The following is a 19762-nucleotide window of genomic DNA, read 5'->3' as shown; positions in this document are numbered from 1 at the left end:
TTTGGTAAGTAAATAGCCCTACACTACAGGACATACATTCCTTCAAGTACACACGGAGCATTTATAAAAACTGACTACATGCTGGGCCATAAATTGGCCATTAATAACAAATACTTCAAATCACACAAAGATGTTCTCTACCCACAGTGGAATTAAGCAGAAAATCAGTAACAAAAAGATAACCAGAAAATTATGTTTGGAAATCAATACATACACTTAAAATGACTAAAGAAGAAACTACAGTGGAAAACCAAAAATATTCTTTATATTGAATGATAAAACTACAGCATATCAAAACGTATGTGACATGCAAGAACTGCACCTAGAGGGAAATTTGTACTCTAAAATGCACATATTAAAAAAGAAGAATGAGGGTGCCTGGGTGGCTCAGTCATTAAGTGTCTGCCTTCAGCTCAGGTCATGATCCGGGATCAAGCCCCGCATCAGGATCCCTGCTCAGTGGGAAGCCTGCTTCTCCCTCTCCTGCTCCCCCTGCTTGTGTTCCCTCTCTCGCTGTGTCTCTCTGTGTCAAATAAATAAATAAATAAATAAAATCTTTAAAAAAGAAGAATGAGGGGCACCTGGGTGGCTCAGTCGGTTAAGCGTATGCCTTCAGCTCAGGTCATGATCTCAGGGTCCTGGGATCAAGCCCCACATTGGGCTACCAGCTCAGCGGGGAGTCTGCTTCTCCCTCTGACCTTCCCCCCTCTCGTGCTCTGTCTCTCTCTCACTCTCTCTCTCAAATAAATAAAATCTTAAAAAAAAAATTAAAAAGACTGACTGGAACACCTGGGTGGGTCAGTCCATTAAGGGTCTGCCTTTGGCTCAGGTCATGATCTCAGGGTCCTTGGATCCAGCCCCACATAGGGCTCCCTGCTTAGTGGGGAGTTGGCCTCTCCCTCTTTCTCTGCCCCTCCCTCCGTTTGTGTACTTACTCTTTCTCTCTTTCACTCAAATAAATAAAATCTTTTAAAAATTTTTTTAAAAATTTAAAAAAAGAATGATTTAAGTATCTTCTCAACAATTTTTTAAATAAGCAAATTAAAGCCAACAAAGGTAGAAATAAGAAAATTTAAAAGAGCAGAAATTAATGAAATAGAAAACAATCAATAGTGTAGATCAACTAATAAAACTGATAAATCTCTGGTAAGACTAACCAAGAACAAGAGTGCACACCAATAGTATTGAAATGAAAAGGGGACAAAACTACAGATCATACAGATTAGAAGCCAATGATTAAAACACACTATCATACACAAACTGCTAATACATGTAAAAAGTTGTGTGAATCTCAAGGGCATTATACTAAGTGGAAAAAAAGGCTGTCTCAAAATGCTACACACTGTATGATTCCATGTATATATTTCCAAAATGACAAAATTGTAGAGATGACGGAGAAAAGATTTATTGCTAGTGTAAGAAATGATGGGGAGTAAGAAGATAGGTGAATATAAGGGGTAGCACAAGGGATATTTTTTGTGGTGATTAAATAGTTCTGTATGTTGATGTCAATGGTGGTTACAAAAAATCTGCATGACATAAGATGATAGAATCATACACATACTTTATTACTATGTAAATTACCTGGGTTTTATATTGTACTAAAGTCACATAAGATGTAACTAATGGAGGAAAGAGGCTGAAAAGTCCACATTACCTCTTTGTACCAACATTGTAAGATCCTCTAAATCTGTAATTATTTTAAAACAAAGTTTTTATTTCCAAATAAGATATACAGATGGCCAACAGACACATGAAAATGTGCTCAAACCTCACTGATCATCAAGGAAATACAACTCAAAACTACAATGAGATACCACCTCACACCTGTCAGAATGGCTAAAATTAACAACACAGGAAACAACAGGTGTTGGTGAGGATGAGGAGAAAATGGAACACTCTTACATTGTTGGTGGGAATGCAAACTGGTACAACCACTTTGGACAACAGTATGGAGGTTCCTCAAAAAGTTAAAACTAAAATTACCCTACGATCCAGCAACTGCATTACTAGATATTTACCCAAAGAGTACAAAAATACTAATTCAGAGGGATACATGCACCCCGACATTTATAGCAGCATTATCAACAATAGCTAAATTAAGGAAAGCACCCAAATGTCCATTAACTGATGAACGGATAAAGAAGTGGTATATATATATATATATATATATATATATATATATATATATATATACACACACACACACACAATGGAATATTACTCAGCCATAATAATAAAAGAATGAAATTTTTCTGTTTGCAATGATGTCCATAGAGCTAGAGAGTATTACGCTAAGCAAAATAAGTCAGTCAGAGAAAGACAAATACCATATGATCTCATTCATCTGTGGAATTAAAAAACAAAATAAATGAACATAGGGGAGAGAAAAAGGAAAACCAAGAAACAGACCCTTAACTATAGAGAACAAACTAATGGTTACCAGAAGGGAGGTGGGCGGGGGGGGGGATGGTTAAATAGGTCAGTAGATTAAGGCGTACACTTGTGATGAGCACCAAGTGGTCTATGAAAGTGATGGATCACTAAATTCTACACCTGAAACTAATATTATACTGTTAACTAACTGGAATTTAAAAACTTTTAAAAAGTTTTTAAAACTTTACTATAAAACAAAGTTTTAAAAACAGGTAATAACCACAATGAGAAAAGACTTCATACACATTAGGATAGTTATTTTTTAAAAAATAGAAAATAACAAGTGTTGGTGACAAATAGAGAAATTGGAACCCTTGTGCATTGCTGGTAATTATGTAAAATGGTGCAGTCACTGTGGAAAACGGTTTGGCAGTTCTTAAAACAAATTAGAACTATCATATGAGGGCGCCTGGGTGGCTCAGTCGGTTAAGCGACTGCCTTCGGCTCAGGTCATGATCCTGGAGTCCCGGGATCGAGTCCCGCATCGGGCTCCCTGCTCAGCGGGGAGTCTGCTTCTCCCTCTGACCCTCTTCCCTCTCGTGCTCTCTATCTCTCATTCTCTCTCTCTCTCAAATAAATAAAATCTTAAAAAAAAAAGAACTATCATATGATCCAGCAATTCCACATGAAAGAACTAAAAGCAGAGACTACAACAGATACTTGTAGACCAATATTCAAAGCAACATTATTCATACTAGCCAAAAAGTACAAACCATCCAAGTGTCCATCACAAATGAATTGATAAACAAAATATTGTACATACACAGAGAAATATTATTCAGCCATAAAAAGGGTAAAATTCTGATACATGTGACAACATCAATGAATCCTAAAAACCTTATGCTAAGTGAAATAAGAGACAAAAAATAACAAATATTGTATGATTTTACTTACATGAGGTACCTAGAATAGGCAAATTCAAGAGAAAAAAGAAGAATAGAGCTTCCCAGGGACCGGGGGCAGGGGAATAGGGAGTTATTGTTTAATGGGTACAGAATCTCTGTTTGGGAGGATGAAAGAGTTCTGAAAATAGTGGTGATGGGTACACAATGTTGTGAATGTACTTCATACCACGGACCTGTACAGTTAAAATGGTTATAATGGTAAGCTATGTTATATAGTGAGGATATCATGAAATTCTTCATGTAAATAAACTTAAAATTTTTTACTGAAGTAAACAAATTCTCAGAACATAAAACTTATTTAAACTGACATAAGTAAAAACAAAATCTGAAAATCTTATATCTATTAAGTTATCAAATCTAGAGTTCTTTCTTCCTTCTTTCCCTCTCAAAATTCCAGGCCCAGGTGTTTCACCAATTCTACCAAATATTTAAGGAAGAAATATTTTTAATATTACATAAACTCTTATAGACAAAAAATTTTTTAAAAACATTTTCAACTAATTTTTATAAGAACATTATAACCTTGCCCAAACCTGATACAAAAGGGAAATTACAAGCTAATCTTGCTCATGTATATAGATGCAAGGACCCTCAATGAAATATTAACAAACCAAGCCTAGCAATATATAAAATGAACAATACACTGAGACAAAGTATGGTTTACTCCACAAGTGCAAGGTAAGTTTAATACTACATTAAGTGAATAAAGGGGGGAAATCCTATGAGTATCTCAATAAATGCAGGAAAGCCACTGATAGAGTGTTATGTCCATTTATTATTAAAAATAACTCTTAGTAAACTAGGACTAAAAAAGAACTTTTAAATTTATAAAGGCTATCTTAAAAAAAAAACTACAACAAACATCATACCTAACAGTAAAATGTTAAAAGCTTTTCCCTCTGAGATTGGGAATAGGATAAGGATGCCTACCATCACTAATTCTATTTGATGTTGTTCTGAAGGCTCAAACTAGTACAATAAGAAAAAATTTTTAAGTACAAATATTGGAAAAGAAAGAAATGAAACTTGTCATTTGTCACAAATAATTTAATAGTGTATGCAGAAAATCCAAAAGAACCTAACAGATAATTTATTAGGATTAATGAGTTCAGCAAGATGCTGGATACCAAGTCAACATATAAAAATAAAATAGATTTCTAAGCATCAGCCAGAAGTGATTTAAAAATGAGATTTTAAAATAATATGGTCCCAGGTTGGTTTTCCTGCGAAGCAGACTGGGAGACATAAATTACTATGCAGGACTTTTATTTCCTAATTTTTGGAGGTTCAACATGTGCAAGAGAAAGGAAAAAAGCAATCCCCAAATGGCCATAGGCAAAATCATAGGGAGCTCTGGAGCTGGTATGGTCCTTCAAAGTTTTCTGGATTTAGGGGGAAGGGGCAAGCCTTTATACCTCCTAATTGATCAGTCATTGGATGTGGGATGCCCTGAAAGGTGGCATCTCAATGGGTGAGCCAGTTTTCTTCAACCAAGACAAATTCAAAAGGGGCCTGTCAACTGAGAGGTCTCCTAGCAGCACTCTCAGCAGTTGATGGAATAAGTCTCTTTCCCAAAGGGGGACTTTGGTGATAGATATGGCATTAATTGTAGATATCATTTAAAATGGCTTCAAAAAATACCAAATACCTTGGAATAACTCTAATGAAAGCTGTGTTAAGAGTTCCACACAGAAAACTATAAAATATTGTGAAGAAAAATTAAGGACCTAAATAAATGGAGGTATATTTCATATTTATGTATTAGAAGACTCAATATTGTAAAAATTTGTTCCCCCTAAACAGATTTTTAGATTCAACGTAATCAAAATTAAAATCTCAGGAGGGGTTTTTTCCTTAATTTTACTTTATTGTAGTAAGAACACTTAACATAAGATCTACCCTCTTAACGAAATTTTAAGCATACCATTGTTGATTATAGATAAAATGTTGTACAGAAGATATCTAGAATATATCTCGCTTAAATGAAACTTAATGCCTGTTGATTAGTAACTCTACATTTACCCCCACCCAGGGGCAACCATCATTCCACTCGGAATGGCAACCATCATTCCACTCCTTGATTCTATAATTTTTTTTTTAACCACATAAAAGTGGAATCATGCACTATTTGTCTCTGTGTAACTGGCTTATTCCACTTAACATATTCCTCAAGGTTCATTCATGTTGTCACATATTGTAGATTCTCCATCTTTTTTAAGGCTGAATTGTATTCTATCATACACACACACACACACACACACACACACACACATTTTCTTTACTCACTTATGTATTGATGGATAGATTGTTTCCATATCTTGAGTATTGTAAATAGTGCTGCAATGAACATGGTAGTATAAATGTCCCTTCAAGATCCTGATTTCAATTCTTTTGGATAAAAACCCAGAATTTGAATCATGTGGTAGGTATTTCTATTTTTAATTTTTTGAGAAACTTCCATCCTGTCTTCCATAGTGGATGCACCATTTTACATGCTCACCAACACTGTACAAAGGTTCCAATTCTTCCCTATCTTTTTTATAATAACCATTCTGGCAGGTATGAGGTAGTATCCCATTGTGGTTTTGATTTGCATTTCCCAGATAATTATTGATATTGAGCATTTTTCATATATGTGTTGACCATTTACATGTCTTTTTTTGAGAAATGTCTATTCAAGTCCTTAGCCCATTTTTTAATTCTGTAATTTGTTTTTTGCTATTGAGTTGTAGGAGTTTCTTATTTATTTGGAGATTAATCCCTTATCAGATAAAAGGTTTGCAAATATTTTCTCCCATTCTATAGATTGCCTTTTTACTCTGTTTTCTTCACTGTGCAGAAGGTTTGTAGTTTGACATAGTTCCACTTATTTTTTTTGTTCGTATGCTTTTGGTGTCATACCCATAAAACCATAGTCAAGATTAATTTCATGAAGTTATTTCCTATGTGTTCTTCTAGTAGTATTACAGCTTTGGATCTTACACTTTATTTTTTAATCCATTTTCAGTTGATTTTTGTGGATAGGGTCCAATTTCATTGTTTTGCATGTGAACATCCAGTTTTCCCAACACTATGTGCTGAAGAGACTCTCCTTTCCCTATGGTGTATTCATGGCACCCTCTTCAAAGATTACTTGACTTTATATACATGGATTTATTTCTGGGATATCTATTCTGTACGATTGGCCTACATGCCTGTCTTTAGGCCAACACCATACTTTTTTTTTAAATTACAGTATATAGTTAACAGTGTTATTAGTTTCTGGTGTACTGTGATTCAGTAATTTTATACATTATTCAAGACTCATCATAAGTATACTCTTGATCTCCTTCACCTATTTCACTCATTCCCCCTCCAATCTTCTCTCTGGTAACCATCAGTTTATTCTCTACAGTTAGGAGTCTGTTTTTTGTTTTCTCTTTGTTCATTTGTTCCATTTCTTAAATTCCACATGAGTGAGATCATTTGATTGACTTATTTCACTTAGCATTATACCCTCTAGATCCATCCATGTTGTTGCAAATGGAAAGATTTCATTAGTTTTTTTCTTGAGGTATTTTCTAATTTCTTTTGATTTATTCTTTGACCCAATGGTTAAGCGTATGCTGTTTAATTTCCACATATTTGTGAATATTCCAGATATTCACAGATATATCCATATATATATATACATATATATATATAAATACCTCATCTTCTTTATTCATTCATCAGTCAGTGGATATTTGGGCTCTTTCCATAATTTGACTATTGTAGATAATGTTGCTATAAATTGGGGTGCATGTATGCCTCTGATTTAGTATTTTTATATTCTTTGGGTAAATACCCGGTAGTGTAATTGCTAGATTATAGTTCTATTTTTAATTTTTGGAGGAACCTCCATACTGTTTTCTAGAGTGGCTACACCAGTTTGCATCCCCAGCAACATGGCACATGTGTTCCTTTTTCTCCACATTCTCACCAACACTTGTGTTTTAACACCATACTGTTTTGATAACTAGAGTTTTGTAATATAGTTTGATAACAGGAAGTGTGAGCCTCCAGTTTTGTTCTTCTTCCTTAAATTGGATATTTGGGGTCTTTTGTTCTGCACATATTTTAGGTTTGCTCTAGTTCTGGGAAAAATGCCATTAGAATTTTAATAGGGATTTCACTGAATCAGATTGCTTTTTGTGGTATGGACATTTAAATAATAGTCTTCCAATCCAAAAACATAAGATGTCTTTCCATTTTTTGCATTTCTTTTTAAATTTCTTTTATCAATGCCTTGTAGTTTTTAGTATAGACATCTTTTGCCTCCTTAGTTTATTCCTAAATGTTGTATTCTTTCCAGTGCTATTGTAAATGGGACTGTTTTCTTAATTCCTTTTCAGATAGTTCATTTTTAGTGTATAGAAATGAAACTGAGGGATGCCTGGGTGGCTCAGTTGGTAAAACATCTGTCTTCAGCTCAGGTCATGATCCCAGGGTTCTGGGATCAAGTCCCACATTGGGCTCCCTGCTCATTGGGGAGCCTGCTTCTCCCTCTGCCTGCCCCCCCCCCCCCGCTTGTGTGTGCTCTAATAAATAAAATCTTTTTTTAAAAAAAGAAATGCAATGGATTTTTGTATGTTGATTTGGTATCCTGCAACTTTATTGAATTTGTTTATTCATGACATCTGCAAACAAGGATAATTTTACTTCTTCCTTTCTAATTGGATGGCTTTTTTTTTCTGGCCTAATTGCTCTAGCTAGGACTCCTAGTACTATGTTGAATAGAAATGGTGAGAGTGAACATCCTTGCCTTGTTCCAAATCTTAGGAAAAGCTTTCAGTTTTTCACCATTGAGTGTGATGTTAGATGTGGGCTTTTCATATATTGTCTTCATTATTTTGAAGTATTTTACTCATATTTCTAGTTTGTTGAGAGTTTTTATAATAAAAGTGTAAATTTTGTCAAATGATTTTTATACATCTATTGAGATAATGTAATTTGTATCTTTTATTCTGTTAATGTAGTATATCACATTAATTGGTTTTTATATGTTGAATCATCCCCACATTCCAGGAATAAATCTCACTTGGTCATGGTGTATGATCTTTTTTTTTTAAGATTTTATTTATTTGTCAGAGAGAACAAGTGAGAGAGTACAAGCAGGGGGAGCAGCAAGCAGAGGTAGAAGCAGAGTCCCTGCTGAGCAGGGAGCCTGATGTGGGACTTGATCTCAGGACCCTGGGATCATGAGCTGGGTCCAAAGCAGACACTTAAACCAACTGAGCTACCCAGGTGTCCCGTGTATGATCCTTTTAATGGGCTGTTGGATTCAGTTTGCTAGTATTTTGTTGAAGATTTTTGCATCTTATATTCATTAGGGATACTGGTCTGTAGTTTTCTTTCCTTTTGTTGTCTTTGTCTTGCTTTGGTATTAGGGTAATGCTAATCTCATAAAACAACTTTGGAAGTGATCCTCCTCTTCAATTTTTTAGAGGAGTTTGAGAAAGCCTGGTATTATTTCTTTAAATGTTTGGTAGAATTCCTAAGTGTAGCCATCTGTCCTGGTCTTTTCCTTGTTGTGACCTTTTTGATTACCGATTCATTCTCCATAGTAGGTATAGGTGTGCTCAAACTTTCTAATTCTTCCTGATTTAATCTTGGTAGGTTGTATGTTTCTAGGAATTTGTCATTTCTTCTAGATAACCCGATTTGTTGACATATAATTGTTCATAGTAGTCTCTTATGATCCTTTTTTATTTCTGTGCCATTAGATGTAATGTCTCATCTTTCATTTCTGATTTTGAGTCTTTTTTTTTGCACTTAGTCTAGCTAGGGGTTGTCACTTACCTTTTGAAAAAACTCTTAAGTTTGTCAATTTTTCTATCTTCGATTTTGTTTATTTCTGTTCTAATCCTCATTTCCTTCTTCCAATTTTGGATTCAGTTTGTTCTTTTTCTAGTTCCCTAAAGTTATGTCATTTCAGAACTTTCTTCTTTTTTAATGTAGGCATTTATTGCTATTAACTTCCCTCTTCATACTACTTTTGCTGCATCCCTTAAGTTTTGGAAGGTTATGTTTTTTTCTTGAGGTATTTTCTAATTTCTTTTGATTTATTCTTTGACCCAATGGTTAAGAGTATACTGTTTAATTTCCACATATTTGTGAATATTCCAGTTTTCTTTCTGCTACTGATTTCTAGCTTCATTCTATTCTGTTCAGAATAGATACATGTCATGATTTCCATCTTCTTAAATTTGTTAAGACTTGCTTTGTGACCTAACATGTTATCTTTTCTGGGGAAAGATATGTGTGCTTGTGAAGAATATGTATTATGCTGCTGTTGCATAGAATGTTCTGCATGTTTGTTAGGTCCATTTGGTCTATACAGTTGTTGAAGTCCTCTGTTTCCTTATTGTTCTTCTGTCTAGATGTTCTATCCATTATTGAAACTGAAGCATTGATGTTTTCCACTATTATTGTATTGCTGTCTATTCCTCCCTTTGATTCTGTCAATGTTTGTGTTATAGGTTTAGGTTTTCTGATGCTGCTGCATATATAACTATTATATCATCCTGTTGAATGGACCATTTTATCATTATATAATGTCCTTCTTTGCCTCTTCTGATAGTTTTTGACTTAAAGTTTATTTTGTCTGAAGTATAGCCAATTCTGCTCTCTTCTGTTTATCACTTGCATGGACTATCTTTTGCTATTCTTTAAGTTTTTATTTAAATTCCAGTTAGTTAACATACAAAGTAATATTAGTTTAATGTATACAATATAGGGATTTAACAATTCCATACATCACCCAGTGCTCATCACAAGTGCACTCCTTAATCCCCATTACCTATTTAACCCACCCACACCTACCTCCCTTCTGGTAGCCATCAGTTTGTTCTCTATAATTAAGAGTTTGTTTCTTGGTTTACTTCCTTTTTTTTTCCTTTGTTCATTTGTTTTGTTTCTTAAATTCCACGAGTGAAATCATTTACAATGACAAGGATGGAGCTAGAGAGTATTACACTAAGTGAAATAAATCAGAGAAAGACAAATACCATATGATTTTTCTATTCTTTTATGTCCAGTCTATGTGTGTCCTTGAATCTAAAGTGAGTTTTTTGTAGAAAACATATTACTGGGTCTTGGTTTTATCCATTTGGTCATTATAGGACTTTGATTGGAGGAGTTTTGTCTACTTACATTTGAAATAATTATTGATAGGGAAGGACTTATTACTGCCATTTTGTTAGTTTTGTTAGTCTTGAGATTCTTTAGTCTTTATTTCTTCTCTTGCTATCTTCCTTTGTGTTTTGTTTTTGTATCAATATGCTGATTTTTCTTTTTATAAGTCTATTTTAAGCTGATAACTTAAGTTCAATTGCATACAAAAACTCTACACTCTAACATTTCTCATACACAACTTATTTTGTCACATTCTACATCTATCCATATTGTATATCTGTTTTTTCATATTGTGTATTTTTAACAGTTATTTTTAATACTTTTGCCATTTAACTTTTATACTAGAAATAAAAATGACTTATCTTCACCATTACAGTAATACAGTATTCTGTCTACATATTTAGTTTTACCAATAGGTTTCATACTTTCTTATGCTATCACATAGCTCTTTAGTATCCTTTCATTTCAAGTTAATAAACTCCCTGTAGCATTTCATGTAAGTCGGGTCTAAGTGATGATGAATTTCCTCAGCTTTTATTTGTCTAGGAATGTCTGTATCTGTTCTTATTAAGAACAGTTTTGACAGGTATTGTATTCTTGGTTGGCAGGGGTTTTTTTTCCCCCTTCAGCACTTTGAATATATTATCCCACTCCCTTCTGGTAAGATTTTTGCTCAAACGTTTGCTGATAGCCTTAGGGGGAGTTCCCTTATTTATGATAAATTGGTTTTCTTTTGAGGTTTTCAAAATTGTTTTTGATTTTTGACAATTTGAGTATAATGTGTCTTGGTATGGATTTCTCTGGGTTTATTTATTTAGTAATCTTTGGGCTTCTTGAATTTGGTTCTCAATTTTCTTCCCCAGATTTGGAACGTTTTCAGCCATTATTTCTTTGAATAAGCTTTCTGGTCTCTTGTCTCTTCTTTTTCTGGGACTCCCCTAATGCCTATAATGGTCTTCCTGATGATGTCTCATAGTCTCTTAAGCTTTTTCACTTTTTAAATTTTTGCTCCACTGACTGAATTATTTCCAAAGACCAATCTTAGTGCACTGATCCGTCTGCTTTACCTAATCTGCTGCTGAATCCTGCTCATGATTTCTTCAGTTTAATTATTGGGTTCCATAGCTCCATAATTGTTTGGTTCTATTTTCTCTTTGTTAGAATTCTCTATTTATGCACTGTTCTCTTGAGATTGAGGTGAGCATCTTTATAACAGTCATTTTTAATTTTCTGTCAAATAAATCTCATAACTCTTTCATTAGGGTCAGTATCTAGACATATAAGGTATTCCTTTGTGTGGAACATCTTTGCTGATTTTTCATTTTCATTGACTCTCTGTGTTGGTTTCTACACATTACACAAAGAAAGCACCTCTTCCAAGCTCTATGGATTGGTCTTGTACATAAGACCTTCACAAATCAACCCAATCAGAGATTCTGGGGGCTTCTATCAATTATTTCCCTCTCCAAAGAGAAGCAAGTGGCTGTGGCTTTTTTCTACTTACTCTGTACAGAGTGGAGTAGCTATGCATTTATCAGTCCAAACTGCCATCTCCATTTTCCCCCAGATAGCTAGACTATGCCAGACCCATCAGAGATCCAAGACTGGCAGTACAGATGCCAATTCTTTGGGCAGCCCTGGAGAAGTTATGGCACTGAATCCACAAATCATCTCTTCCATATCCAGGAGTAAGCTGAAAGCTGAAATGTTTCATCTGTCCACTCTGTGATGAGCAGGGTGGGAGGATCTATGGCATCTATCAGTCCTAGCTATCATTTCTGTTCATCTCCAAGACTAGACTGTGCCAGATCCTTTCACTCCTAAACTGGCAAGTCAGATGCCAGTTCTTTGGGCAGCCCTGGAGAAGTTGGGAGCACCAGATGCACAGATAAACTTTTCTTCCCCAAGGAAATATTGAGAGCTGGGATTTTTTTGCCTTTTTGCTCTGTGCTTAGCAGGAGGGATGATCTATGATATCTACCAGCCCAAGACACTGTCTCTGTTTTCTCCTAGGCAGACCCTTCAGAGTTTTAAGACTGGAAAGACAGAAGTCCATCCTCTGAAAACTTGTGAGTGCTGGACATGTGAACCAACCCCTTCCCTCCCCTGGGAGAAGCTGGAAGCTAGGGGGTCTCTCTTCCTTATCATATGGTGCTGAGTTGGTAGCAGGTATGCTGGTGAGAGGGTGTCCCAAATCTCCCTGCTGGCGTCAGTGAGTCTGGTTTCATATTCACCCCAGGTATAGGAGCCTTTCAATTAGTCCCTTAATTTCTCACAAAGGGAATTTTTCCTTGAATCATTGCTAAATGAATGTGTTGGGGGTGGGGAGGAGGGTTCAGGACTTCCTAATCTACCATCTTGCTGACATCATTCCCTTTAAAATTACTCTTTTTTTGTGGAATATGATGAGCTGGTTCTAAAATATATAGAGAAATGCCAAGGGCCAAGAACATCCAGGATACTTTTAAAGAAGAGAAACAAGGTGGAAGGACTTGCTTTACCAGATATCAAGAGCTTATTATAAAGTCCAGTAATTAAGGCTATGGTATTGTTACAATGACAAATAGACTAATAGAACAGAACAGTTCAGAAACAATCTCACACATATGCAGACAATTTATGACAAAGGTGACACTGTAAAGAAGTGAAGAAAAAGACATTCCTTATAATAAATGGCCAGGGTCAGTTGAATATCTTTATGGAAAACAAAGCTTGGCCCTTAATATCTCACTATACACATAAATCAATTCCAGATGGACTGTAGATCTAAATGTGAATGGCAAAAACATAAAGCTCCTAGAAGGTAACATGGAAGAATATCTACATGATCTCAAGGGAGGAAAATACTACTTAAGTGAAACACAAAAAACACTAGTCATAAAGGAAAATACTGAAAAACTAGATACATTAAAATTTAAAATGTCTGTTCCTCAAAGAATGCTATAAAGAGTTTTGGGAAGGGCTTGCAACATAAAAAGTACAAAAATGGTTCATAGCCAAAGTATATAAAGGATTCCTACAAATCTATAGGAAAAGGACAAATAACCCAATTTTTAAAAATGAGCAAAATATTTGTACAGGTATTCATAGAAGCAGCTATCCAAATAGATAATAATCATATGAAAAAGAGTACAACTTCATTAGTCAGATTCTGAGAAATGGCAATTAAAATTACAATGAGATAGTATTACAAACCCATCCACCAGAATAGCTATAATTTAAAAGAGTGATAATAACAAGTGTTAACAAGAATGTGGAACAACTAGAATTTTCATATACTGCTGGTGGAATGTAAATTGGTATAATCACTTAGAAAAACTATCATTATCAATAAATTTGAAAATATGTATTCCCTACAACCCAAAAATTCTAATCCTAGGTATATACCCACCAAAAATTCAAGTACATATAAGCAAAAGATACATATGATAATAGTCATATCATTATTTATAATAACCCAAACAGAAACAATCCAAATATTATCAGTAAAATGAATAAGCTGTAGTATATTCAAACAAGGAAATAATATACAAAAATACAAATAAAAAACTATAGTTTTGTGCAACATGATGGCTATCACATAGTGTTGAGGAAAAAAAGACTCCCTACAAAATATATATTGTTTGATTTGCTTTACATCAAGTTCAAAATAGGTAAAATTAATCTATGATGTTAGAAGTCGAGAAAGTCATTAACTTTGTTGGGGGAAGGTACAGTGATAGGAATGGAGCATAATGTGGGGGTTGTGAAATGCTAGTTCTATTTCTTGACCTGGGTTCTGGTAACATCAGTGTGTTGACTGTGTAATAATTCATCAAATTGTACAAGTATGATCTGTTACCTTTTCTGTATGTATGCAATACCTCAACAGAAAAATGGGGGAAATAAAAATAAAACAGCAAAGTACAATAGATAAAGTTGGTCTTCTATGAGGGCCACCCTAATAGTCAAGGCAAATGGTTTTCTTGGTAAAGTTCTTTGGGATTAAATGGCTTCAGAAGCTCTCTATTATAAAGAGTTCTTCCCTATAAGGTATTTATAGATAGATTATGGATTATTTTTTCACAAAATCTAAGAAAGAGATGAGACTTAAAAACAAATAAAATAAAACATCAAATGACGTATTACAGAAAGCTTTTTGCACCACTTTAAAGGTAATGTGGTTAGGGCTCCTCTCCATTTCACTTTCTAATAATTCTAGAAACCAATGAAACATTGCTAGTAGAACAATTTGACTCACCTAAGCAAAGCTGATACAGGTTTAGCAAGACCTGAGGAAAGCAGGCTTGTTACATACAGAGAAAATGTCTTTGTTTCACATGATGATCTCCAAAGGCCCAAAATAATATTTAACTCAACAAGTATTAAAGTACCTTAACTATAACTAGCATTGAGTCAGGTACTGTGGAAAAAGACAAAAAAAAAAAAAAAGGAGGCAGATTTCTGAAGAGTTCTATATAAAGACATAAGAGTTACTAAACCAAAAACAGCCATAACAACTAGAGAATGATCCCAAGACAGGATATGGTGGGTGGGTTGCAGGAATAGAATTAGTGAGAGAGAAAATGGGAGAGGTATAATGGAGCCAGTTGATCAAAAACCTTGAATGTCACACTGAAAACTCTAGAGTTAAACCTATAGAAAAAAAAAAAACCTATAGAAAGTTATTTTATCTGGATCCCATTCCACTAAAAAAATTCTTGGATTTAATGACTCTTAGTCATTTTCTTGATTAACCAGCCTCAATAAGTAATGTAAAATCTGTATACACTAATGTTCTATCTAGTTAAAACAAGAGATGTTTTGTGGAAAGATAATTTCTATGTCATCATCTCAATTAGGAACATTTTCCAAATATCCCCAATAGTCCTAAATAAATCCTCATTAATCTACTCATATGTATTTTTCTAAACACTTCCTAAATCTTAGAGTTCCAGTTTAGATTATCTCTTAGGGCAATCATTTGAATGAGATACTACTTTTACTTGCCTCTCTTCCATGTCTGGCTGATAGCAGGCTATTTATTGAGCTAAATTGTTAAATTATACCAATATATTAACCTTATTCATCTCTCTCATGGTTTTGTAGACTTTGATCATATCCCTCCCTCAACCTCTCTCTCTTTCCTGACTGGGGAAAAAAAAAAAACTAGAAAATCCCTCTATCCCTTTGATCAATTTAACTGGATTTCTAGGGACTTTTATCAGCTGTTAGGTTTTTCTTGAGAAGCAGTCACCAGAATTTCCTACATGATTACGGATGCAAATCCACTTTTGGTCTTTTATGTGGAAAAGATAAGGGTTTTGTTTTGTCATTATTTTCAACATCCTTCCTGCTGATGTCTACCATATTATTGGCTTTGAGGACCATAATCACAACTGGGCCAACTTCTTCACAGAATGATCAACAGTGATTTTTTATTTTTTTACGGTAACAATCATATTGTGTACTGTCTGACTCAGAAGTTGGTGAGATGTACCTAGCTCTTCAGATCATCTTCAGTGAGTAGCCGGATAAATGTACAGGTACTCCTCAGCTACTCCAGCTGAAGGAGACAGTTATGATGCCAAAAGGTCTGAGGTGACCCTCTCACTTTTTATCATTAGCAGTGTCCCCACTGGGGAGGCTTTTCTAACAATCCCCCCGGAGAACTTTGCTGATCTTTCTGCTATGTATCCTGACTGCCCTAATTTCCTTCTGTATCTTGTTTTAAATGTTTTTAAATTGAGAGATACAAAGGAACCTCTTCAGTGATCTCTAGATCCCTTTCTTGAGTCATAACTGAGCCCATCATCTCATAAACATGGGTAGGTTTGTATGACCTTATACAATAAAGTGCCTCTGCTTTGCCTACTTAGTCTCATGGGAACTTTCTGCAATTTAGTCTCATCAGTTTGCCTTTACTCCTTGCAAATAAACTGGTGAGAAACCTGAATGTTCTGCCCATTGAAGGGTGTATATTTTTATCTTTCTTCCACTCCATCTAAGAGTTGCTGTAAGAGCAGCTGTTTGTGTTGAAAAACTAAAATATAAAAATGTGACCTACGTGGCCAAATCCCACAAGGCTGTTTACTTCCTTGTTTATGAATCAGAATCTGTCAGCACAACTTAGAATCTTGACTGTCAGCAGATACTGCAATTAAATGTCCCTGCAAAGCCAGCAGAGGGTGCACCAGGGCACTAGAAATTTTACCCAAGATGTAGCAGTATCAATTTAACTCTAATAGCCAACTTTTCCCTTTTTTTGGTGGGGGGGAGAGTACTAAAACTAATATTCTCAAGAGAAAATAATTTGAATCTGGGCTAAAATTCCTTTAAAGTATATTTCAATTCTCCCGAAAGTAATGTTCAGGAAGAGTAAGGAATACATGTTAAACTTAGTCTGGCCAAAATACAGGTGGAGTAAAAGAAACTGATGCAAATCTGAGCCTTCTACATTGCAAGAATTGTACTATGGAACTCCATCCCACTTTTCCCAGAAAGACTCCAGGAGTTGTATGCTATAGGGGAACAAACGAACTTTCTTGAACTGGGAGTCAAGAGACCAACTTCCCTTCTACTGTTGACCATAGTTGTATGACCTTGGACAAATCATTCCCCCCCCCCAGGGCCTCTGTGCTATCCAAGGGGATCAAACAAAATGGACTCATATGGCCCCTCACAATTCTAAAAATCCCTGACTCCAGTTGACGCCAGCAAATGTAAAGAGCCAGTATGCTTCTTGCTACTCCTCAAAAAGATTAAAACACAAGTAAAGGACAGAAAATAGGGAACTGTATTTAAACCTAGACAGAACTATTCGAAGTGCTATGCAAACAACAGGCGACTAAATGCCATTGTAGACCTGTAAGAGTCACGCACCATCACAGATGCCCTAGAGTGCAGCTGTCCTGCTAATCCTCAGTCTATAAACATTGGTCTGTCCATCCTAAATACCAAAAAGCTTTGGCTACCATTTGACTAAGGAAGTTCAATTACTTCAGCTTTTCACAGAGTATCAATGTTCAGCGGCTAAGTATTTCTACTGGGCATTGTGGGGGCGGGGGTGGATAGATAAAGGGAGCCAGAATCCTAGTTAATTATCATTTAGCTACAGTGTTTAAAGTTTCAAGTATGAGAAGCATGTCTACTGATTCTCTTCTTTGATAAGCTGTTATATAAGTTGGAGTGTGCTAGCAAGACGTTTTTCGGCTCAGGGTAACTTTACAATGCACAATGTAGAATATATGTCAGTCCCAACATTACAGTTTCGTCATGAATGAGATGCCAGCTTTGGATGGGTGGTCAAAGAGCACAAATAATGTTTAGCTTATGACAACGACTCTGGATATGGTGGTAAATATAGAAATCCTGGGCCCCTCATTTCAAGAAACTTATTTACACAACTTGCCCTCTTCCCCAAAAGGAACAAATTCACTATTATTCTCTAGCCACCTCAAAAGGATTCTTGGATGCTTGCTTCTCTTAAATTTCACATGACAAAATATGGCACTTAAGGGAATACTTATTTTAAGTGCGTCAAATTTAGTTGAAGAGCTGAAAAAGTGGAAGACAACTACCAAAGCTACCATAAAGATTGCAAAACAAAACAAAACTGCTCTTGAAAGATTTCTCTTGAGTAATTCTTCCATCAGTAGATTCCTGTTCTCAAACTAGCAGTAGTGAATAGACTTCACACTCACCCCATCTACCCCCCTAAAAGAGTCAGAACCGGCATGCAAAGGGTGAGTTTTATTTCCATAGATTTTTTAAATTGCTGTTCAGAAGTTGTCTAGCAAGATGGCATATTTCTACCAGAATTCCACAGGGGCGCTGATCCTCACTAGAACACTGAGGACAATCAGTCTCAAATTGCAGGTAAGTGTGAACAAGCCCACGTTCTGGTCAGCGCACAAGGACCCGCGCTGAAAATACGATAAAAGTTGTTTCAACTGTGGAGCAGTTATTACAGCTGTTTACAGCTCCAACTCCAAAGGAGAGCCTGCTCGTGCTGGCATCAGCTCTGGACACGAAAAAACAAGCACCGCGGGCAGGGAATCTCACCAGGAGCAGAAGGGCCAAGCTGCTGCCGTTAGTCCGCCAGAGGGGCAGCACCCGCACCTCCGCGGCTGGGAGAGCCGCCAACTTTCCCCAAGGCAGCCGGTAGCTGGGGGGCGGCGGGCGCCGGCCAGAGTTCCCAAGTCCAAGGGTCCCGAGAGAGTCTGGGTGAGCTAGACCAGGACCCAGGACAACCTGCCCCGGGGCAACCTCTCCCCGGCTCGTCTGCCCCCTCCCTGGTCCGGCCCTGCAACTTGGCTGGAGGTGGCAGAGTCCTCCCCAAGGGCCCTGTGGGGGAGGGCCCCCGCCCTGCCCACAAGGGGAGGGGGCCTCTGCCGCCGCCGCCCCTCCTAGGTGACTCACCTGGTGCCCGTCCTGGGAGTGTGGGGGGAGTGTGGTTTCTCCCGGTTCCAGCGGCTGCTGCTGAGGTGATGGCTGCCCGAAGTGGCGGGTGATGGGACCATCAGGGTCGAGGCCACCGGGGCTGCTCAGGGTGCCAGAGGTGCCAGGGGTGCTGGGGCCAAGGCGGGACTCGGCTCCCCGTTCCCGCCGCAACTCGGAGCGCAACTCTAGGTAGCAGCACAACGTCAGCAGGTGGAGGGCCAGCGAGAGGCCAAAGAAGCCCAGGAAGAGCCGGCAGCTGTTCCCTTCGCCCGCCCGGGCAGGGGCCCCGCGACAGCCGCAGCCCTGGCTCCCCCGCTCCCGCGGCGCTGCCGTGGGCAGAGGTTCCCTGCGCTCTACCTCGGGGTAGCCCATGGCCTCCGGAGACACCCACTCTCTGAGGCCCTGGAGCCGCCGCGTCTGCCTCAGCCGTTCAGGACCCCTGACAGGCGGCTACTGCCCTGCCATCGGCTGGGGGCTGCAGGGACCCGTTCCAGAGCAACGGAGGCTGGGCGGAACGGAGCAGGGGAGCTGCCGCATGTGCAGCTCCACTCCGAGGGGTGGGAAAGGGAGGAGGAGGAGCGGGAGAGAGGGGCGGCTCGGCCCGCGGGGAGAATGAGGGAGGCGGCCCAGGCCGACCCCGCCCCATCCCCCAAGCGGCTGCCTGGACGCCCAACCACCGGCCCGCCAAGCCTTGGCGCCCCGCCCCCTGCCATTCCACCCTGGGCCTCCAGCCACGGGGCGGGGCCTTGGGGGCGTGTGGGTTCCCCCTCTGCCTGACTGCCCCACCCAGTTCTTCCCGCTTGCGCTTGTCCCAGTTGGTGACCGCCGCTGTCGTTCATCCCTGG

At 37.7% G+C, this 19762-nt stretch overlaps 1 protein-coding gene across 4 annotated transcripts in view; it reads right to left on the bottom strand.

Annotated features, from left to right (window-relative positions):
* The window catches only part of EDA (ectodysplasin A), a 414295-nt gene extending 394766 nt beyond the window's left edge, over positions 1–19529 (bottom strand). For all 4 annotated transcript variants that reach the window (XM_025857031.2, XM_025857105.2, XM_025857183.2 and 1 more), the window contains exon 1: positions 18897–19529. In XM_025857031.2, coding sequence (XP_025712816.1) covers positions 18897–19289 — 393 coding nt within the window. In that variant the 5' untranslated portion in view covers positions 19290–19529. The remainder of the gene's footprint in view (positions 1–18896) is intronic.
* Between the last annotated feature and the right edge of the window lie 233 nt (positions 19530–19762).

The sequence above is a fragment of the Callorhinus ursinus genome, unplaced genomic scaffold, assembly GCF_003265705.2.
Source record: "Callorhinus ursinus isolate GAN/ISIS: 27379988/994484 unplaced genomic scaffold, GSC_fseal_2.0 scaffold66, whole genome shotgun sequence".
Classification (NCBI taxonomy): domain Eukaryota; kingdom Metazoa; phylum Chordata; class Mammalia; order Carnivora; family Otariidae; genus Callorhinus; species Callorhinus ursinus.
The sequence above is the reverse complement of the archived record's forward strand: the minus strand, read 5'-3'. Positions and strand labels throughout refer to the sequence as shown.